Here is a 7,797-nt window from a genome sequence, read left to right as displayed (position 1 = left end):
TCAAGATATTACTTAAATATTTAAAATCATTACCAGTATTATCAAGTAAAATATATAATTATTCTCAATGAAATCATTATGAAATTATTCCACAATAGGTTTATAAAATGAGACATAATAAAAAGAAAAAGCAGCTTAATTCAATAAACTAAGAATAATTAAGAATAAGATTCCATTCCTGTCAATCCATGTTTTAGTAAATTTTATACTATTGTGTTTATACTATTAATTTTTCACCTGAAGTTGTTTTCTTTCTTTCAGAAACATGTCATTTGTCTGTAACATGCATCAAATCAAATATATGGAAAGCCAGAGAAACATCTCAGTATTCATTCTTCTAGGACTTTCTCATGACCAGAACACACAAATATTTTGCTTTGTGCTCTTCTTATTCTGTTATGTTGCCCTGTTGGTAGAAAACCTTCTGATCCTCATCTCCATTCGATGTAGTCCTCTTTATAACCAACCAATGTACTATTTCCTCATCCACTTATCCTTAATAGACATCTGCTATACTTCTCCCGTTACACCCAAATTAATCGCCGACCTGCTAGTGGAAAGAAAAACCATTTCCTATAGTAATTGCATGTTACAAGTCTTTACTATGCACTTCTTTGGAGGTACTGAGATCTTCATTCTTACTGCCATGGCTTTTGATCGCTACGCTGCCATCTGCAAACCTCTCCACTATGTGATTATCATGAACAGGACAAGATGCAATCTCCTAGTCTTGGCTTCTTGGGTTGGTGGGGCTGTTCATTCCATTCCTCTCTTTTCTACAGCAATCAGTTTGCCCTTCTGTGGTCCTAATGAAATTGATCACTATTTTTGTGATATTTTTCCTTTGCTAAAAGTTGCCTGTACTGATACCTACATTACTGGTGTCCTCGTAATTGCCTTTTCAGGTATGGTTGCCTTAGTTACCTTTGTTGTCTTATTTATTTCTTATGGCATTATATTATTCACTTTAAGAAATCACTCAACTAAGGGAAGACATAAAGCCCTCTCTACCTGCTGGTCTCACATCACTGTGGTTGTCTTATTTTTTGGGCCTGTGATCTTTATCTACCTTAGACCTCCCACCACTTTTCCTGAGGATAAAGTATCTGCTCTATTTTACACCATCATTGCTCCTATGTTCAATCCCTTAATCTATACACTGAGAAATACAGAGATGAAAAACGCCATGAGAAAAGTTTGGTGTCAAACATTGCTTTCAAAGGATGCACATAATTAATTTGAAAGACCTTATTGGATAAGTAACTTTGTGAAAGAAAAAGGGGTAGCTGTGGATTATAAAAACAGGAATTATCTCATAGATTTTATATACCATCACTATCTTAAATGGAATGAATGAGAGAAATAAGACTACGAGTTTAAAATAATAACTAAAATTCTAATTCTTGCAAACCAAAATTAAGTGGAAACTAAGTTAATGTTTTTGGGTGTAGGTAAGGAAGATTGGACCTGAGCTAACATGTGTTGCTAATATTCCTCTTTTGCCTGAGGAAAATTGTCGACGAGCTAACATCTATGCCAATCTTCTGCTATTTTATGTGGGATGCCACCACAGCATGGCTTGATGAGCAATGCTAGGTCCATGCCTGGGATATAAAACTTGCAAACCCTTGGCCACTGAAGTGGAGCATGCAAACTTAAACACTATTCCATTTTGTGGAGTATTAAGAGGGTTTATATATGGTTACCTTCATGAAAAAGCAATAGGGCCAAATCAAATAGGCAATGCTATATTGATCAGTGAATTATAAATGAAAATGTTTTTAGGGATAATTCTATTAAAAACTTCTGACTCATATCACATAGTGACAGACAGTCTGTAGTAGTGGAGACGCTGTGATCTAAAATTAAAATAAATTTAAACTTCTGATGGAACATTCACATATACATCCTCTAGTGTCGTTCAGAAATCAGTTGTCAACAAGGAAATATGTAGAGTAGAATCTATTTTAAAGTGACTTCTGGGCAACTCTCCTGACACCCTATTGAAAGAAATAATAAAAAAAAAAAGTGAAGACAGAGTGAGAATATATAATTTAGAATGCTAAAAATAAACAATGGTATTACACCTATTGGCCAAAATTTAATAGCATGGCCCATTGAACTTAAGGAAATGTATGATAAAATTTAAGTGTTGACCAACTGCTATCTGCCTAAAATTGATAAGTAATATTGCAATCGTTGGAGCAGAACCAAAGACCTTTCCTGTTGCAATTAGACAAAAAAATTAGCAAAAGACAAATAAGAAGTGGTCTAAAAGCAGAGCAACAAACCAAAAAGCAAAATGCATTTTGGCTGCACATGAATGTTTACAGCAGCTTTGTTCATAATTGCCAAGTCTTGAAAGCAAACAAGCTGCTCTTCAGTAGGTGAATGGATAAACTATAGTACATCTAGACAATGCAATACTGTTCAGCACGAAAAAGAAATGAGCTATCAAGCCATGAAAAGACATGAAGGAAGCTTAAATGCATATCTTAAAGTGAAAGAAGCCAATGTGAATGGTCTACTTGCTGAAAAGTTTCAACTGTATGAAACTCTAGAAAAGACAAAACTACAAAGACAGCAGAAAATCAGTGGATGCCAAGGGTTAGGGAGCAGGGAGGGATGAACAGGTGGAGCACAGAGGATTTTTAAGTCAGTGAAACTATTCTCTACATTATTAAACTTTTGGATATTGTTTTTGTACATTTCAAAACCCATAGATTGTACAACACTGAGAATGAACTGTAATGTAAATTATGAATTTTGGGTAATAATGCTGTATCAATGTAAATTCATTTGATTGTAACAAGTGTATTACCTTGGAGGAGGAGATTGTCCCTGTGTGAGGACTGGGGATGTACAAGAACTCTTATGCTTTCTGCTCAATATTGCTGTGAACCTAAAACTACCCTAAAAAATAAAATTTACTAAATAAAAAATATTGTGGCACAATACATAAAGCAAATCATCTTGCAACTATAATAAAGAAGAGAAATCAGGAAAATTTTCTAGAGAAACTAGAAGAAACTTTTATGAAAAGACTTCTGTGCATGCTTAATAGGATTTAAACTAAGATCTCTTAAGATGCACAGCAAATATCACAATAGAGAAAGGATTGGTTAATGGAGTTTTATGAAAAAGAAAGTAATTAAAATACTGAAAGGGTTTTAGAATACATCGAGGCAATGCAAGAGTTAAAAATTCTGAAGGTGCTGCTCGAAGAAGGTTAAAGAGCAGAAAAAGTAATGAAGGAGGTAAAATTAAGTAGAACTGTTATAGCAGACAGGCATTGGACAAATTATTTTCTCAGCCATAACTAATAAATGAAAATGCAGCCAAATTTAAATTTATCTTTTGAAAAATCATCACTAAACATGTCAGTCTACGAAAGGGAATGTGCCGAAAATGATTAATTTTATTACCAACAAGTTTATATTCCATTGTTTATGGGAGAGAAAAATATATCCTTCCCTTCAAATGGACTCAAAGATAAAAAAAAGCATATGTAATTTTCTTGAAAAAACTTTAAAATGTGAATAAGAATTCCACATAATATCTCCTCTCTTTTCTTGCCTATATATACTGTTCTCACATATCTAGAACATCCCTTTATATCATTCACAGTCATGCATTAATAACAAATCAAGTGCTGCCCTAAAGCCCAAGAATTAACATGTATTCCCATGTAACTATGGAAAGGGCATGAAATCCAGCAAACTCTCAGCACCTATTATGTATCTTTTGAAAGACTTTATTTTTTTTTTTGGAGCAGTTTTAGGTTCGCCTGAAATAGAGGAGAAGGGAAAGAGATTTCCTGCATAACCCCTGCTCCTACACAAGCATAGCCTCCCCGATTATCAACAACCCACTCCAGACTGGTACATTTGTTAGAAATGATGAACCTGTATTCACACAGCATAATCATTCAAAGTTCATAGCTACATTATGGTTCACTTTTGTTGTTGGACACTTTATGGGTTTGGACAAATTTATAATGACATTTATCCACAATTATGGTATTGTACAGAGTGTTTTCACTGCCCTAAAAATCTTCTGTGCTCCTTCTGTTCATCCCTGCTCCCCATATAATGTCTTTTACCTGTTTATTTTCTTCATTAAGGAGACTCTATTATTCTAATTATATTTTACTGCCATATTTTATAAATCACATAACCCAACCTCAGCTCTGTCTTGGTTCCCATTTCTCAGATATCTGTCCATGCCCAGGCCCTTGTCTTTTTTCAGTAGAACGAATGAATTGCATCCACACAGGTCCTCTGAAAGTGTTACTCCTGCCTCATATTGAGGGAGAGATCTGGGGAAAACCATAGACACAATACTGTTTGTCTTTAGTGTCAGGGACTGCTCTTTGATGTTTTACCTCTTGGAGTCCTTTACACAGCTCTTATTGTTTTTTTTTTCCCCTCAACCCATGGAATACCAGGGAAAAACATTTGGTCCATTCTGAAGGAAACTAACTGTGACCAGTTAGTTGTATGGTGCTCTGTTTGATTTGGTTCAATGTACTATTTTTCCAGAGTATTTAGACTTTTTTTAGGTAAAGAAAATGTTCATGTGTTTATGTGCCTGTGTGTGTCAGATGTGGGTGTCTGCATGTGTATGGTATGAGGAGTGTGGGATTTTTGAGGAGGGCTCACAGGAAAGACCCTCTCCATCAGAGTGTGCTATGAAACAAAACCATGAGACCTATTATTAGTTTTTTTCTCCAAGGGCCACAAAATTTTATTAGCTGAAAATATGACTAACATATACAAAGTGCACAGCCATAATCTATTAAACAAGATTAATTATTTATTTGCTAGATGTTATTTTTATTTTTTATGTTTCTATTTCTATTTTTGTTTTTAGTTATTTTCTAGATTGTAGGACAATGTCTGACATCTGCATATATAAATGTATCATGAATTTAATCAATTGTTTTGCTCAATATATTATCAAAAACACAGAATATTTTACAAATCTTTATATTTTAAATGTATCATTAAAGAAATGTCACCCATTACTATATTATTTTATTGAAAAATTAAAAGTCCACCATCACTAAAGTGTGTTAAATGAATAGCTTAACCTGCCAGTGAACACACACATTGTACAAGCACTGCATTTAAGTTTCACAGTATCAGAAATCATCAGACTCAAAGAGCTTAGAAGACTTGGATGGGCCTAAAAGAAAAATTGGAGATCAAAACTACCTGTGGGTGAGATAGTTCTATGTGACCTCCTGCCTTGATCTCACTCTCGTCCCTCATCCTCTCCCTCAACCCTATGTCCATTTTTAGGCATCTATTGAGAGGGCTGATTTAGACACTTCTAGGCTACTCAAGTGTTCTCCTCAATACCTAAGAGAAGCCTATGAATATGGTTATAGTATATCCTAGATCTTTCAAAACATTCTTACTTTAAAACAGTTCATTATTTTCTCGGTACCTACATCATCAACTTTGCCAGAAATTTTGATTGTACTAAATATCTCTTAAAATACGTGCTTCTTCCAAAAGTACATAAAATAATTATCTTTCACTTCATGTTCTGATACTTTTACTATAAAATGAGCTATAGTCTGAATTGGGTCCACCACAAGGAAAACTGAACTAGCAGCTGCTTTCTCCAACCCTCTTTTTTCAAGGCCCTGGGAATATATCATAAGAGGACGGCAGGTTTTTCTTAACTTCTTGCTTGCACATATGTTAGGTCCACTGTGATTAAAATGCATTCTCACATGCAAGTATTCAGGTGGTCCTGAATGGGATGTGATGGACCACAGTGTGTTGTAGTAGTCAGGATTTTAACATCTGGAATCAGAAAAATTTATCAATGAGGGTATAGCTGTGTGACCTTGGTTAATGCTCATGAAGCACCTTGCTCAGTTCTCGGTGTAAAATAAATATTCTATATGTGATTATAGCTGCTCATCTTGTGATTAGAGATGCATTTAGGATCTCAGAGAATGTATGTTCCCACTCCAGATAAGTTAAATAGCGTGGCTAGTAATAGATTGTATCCAGACTCTCCGACTTGGAAGTTCAAGTTTTTAATCACTGTGTTGGATTTCTTCTCCAGTATCAGCCATAGTAGCTCCACTTCTAAAAGTAAATTAGGAAAATAAGCTCACGTGTTTGGTTCCCTCAGTACCTGGGACCACTTTTTGATGAGAAGAGGGAGATAGAGATGTTGGTGATTTTTAGCCTGAATGTAACTGGAGATAGACTATAGGTTCCTTCAGAAGAACAAAGTGCTGTTCTGACTTCATTTCTCCTTCAAAAGGAGGAAGAAGTTGAAACACCCATAATGGCCTGCCCGATGGCCTGGCACTTTTCTCTAAACATCCCAGACATCTGCCAGTGGTACTATTATTTTAGCTACATGCATCCTTTGCAATTAAAATCCCAAGCACTTTTATCATTGAATTTCCCAAACATTCTTTACGTTTCTTTTAATGCTTTGTTTTCTTCAGCCATATTAATTTCCCCCATCCTCTATGTTGTAATCTTTTTGATAACTTTATGAGATAATATAGGCAATATGATTTCACTGCACCACAATTACACTTAAACCATAAGATTGAGCAGACACAGTTGTTTTACTAAAATTCATTTCTTTCCTTCGAACTGCAAATGATTTGTTGCTGTATTAAGACATTCTTAAGGGCCCCTTCTTTGCATAGAATTAGTTCTTTTCCCAGCTGCTTCTTTTCCCCACACAACTATACTTTCCTCAGATTCTCCCTTCAATTCAACCAAATAACCAAGCTATAATTTAATTTACATCTGGATTTATTTTGAGGGATTTTCACATTAGAATTATTAGGCCCATTGCAGATTGCATTGTGGCATTTCAGAGTTTCCATAATGCTGAACATGTCCAGTATACTGAGATTCATTTTCCATGGACCTCATCCAAGTGAGTACATCTTGATAAGAAGACTGGCCTTACAGGTTTTGGTTTCTGACTCTGAAATGGGTATATTATCTCAGTTAAGTACAAAAAAAAGTTATTTCTCCCTTTTTGAGCTTAATTTGCTTATGTTTTCTTTGACACTTATTTCAAACAAGAGCAGATCTTCTTAAAGTATGACCGTATGCTCAATCTACTTACTCTTCCTTCTAAGATCATATATGGTTCTGTATCTATCCTTCTAATGATGAAGCATTGATGCAAGTCACTCTAATTTATGGTATGGTAAATGAATACCTAGAAGCAAATTGCGAGATCATAGGTCGTGACCACCTTGATAGATATTGTCAAAAACTATTTTATGTGTTTGCAAAAATTTACACTACTGGGTGTTTCTCCAAAGAACTTGATAACGCAAAGGCATAAAGATACCTGCACCCCTATGTTCATTGCAGCATTATCCACACTAGCCAAGACTTGGAAGCAACCTAGGTGCCTATCAAGGGATGAATGGATAAAGAAGATGTGGTATTTATACACAATGGAATACTACTCAGCCATAAGAAATGATGAAATCTGGCCATTTGTGACAACATGGGTGGACCTTGAGGGTATTATGCTGGGTGAAATAAGTCAGAGGGAGAAAGTCAAATACCATATGATCTCACTCATAAGTAGAAGATGAAAACAATGACAAACAAGCACATAGTGGGGCTGGCCGGTGGCGCAGTGGTTAAGTTCACACATTCTGCTTCTCGGTGGCCTGGGGTTCACCGGTTCGGATCCCGGGTGCGGACATGGCACTGCTTGGCAAGCCAGTCATCTATCCCATCAATGTTATTCCCTGACAACAAATAACCTGGTGCCAGTCCTGATATT

The 7,797-nt window shown here is 35.5% G+C and overlaps 1 protein-coding gene across 1 annotated transcript; it reads left to right on the top strand.

Moving 5' to 3' along the window:
* Positions 1–301: 301 nt before the first annotated feature.
* LOC139040542 (olfactory receptor 4P4-like) lies at positions 302–1,237 on the top strand. Its single transcript, XM_070487303.1, has one exon. It carries the CDS (start codon positions 302–304, stop codon positions 1,235–1,237), a length of 936 nt encoding a protein of 311 aa, XP_070343404.1.
* Positions 1,238–7,797: the final 6,560 nt, after the last annotated feature.

The sequence above is a fragment of the Equus asinus genome, chromosome 17 (assembly GCF_041296235.1).
Source record: "Equus asinus isolate D_3611 breed Donkey chromosome 17, EquAss-T2T_v2, whole genome shotgun sequence".
NCBI classification, from domain to species: domain Eukaryota; kingdom Metazoa; phylum Chordata; class Mammalia; order Perissodactyla; family Equidae; genus Equus; species Equus asinus.
The sequence above is the reverse complement of the archived record's forward strand: the minus strand, read 5'-3'. Positions and strand labels throughout refer to the sequence as shown.

Bases quoted from the DNA above. Each gene is read 5' to 3' on its own strand.
- LOC139040542 (XM_070487303.1), top strand. From the start codon at position 302: ATGGAAAGCCAGAGAAACATCTCAGTATTCATTCTTCTAGGACTTTCT.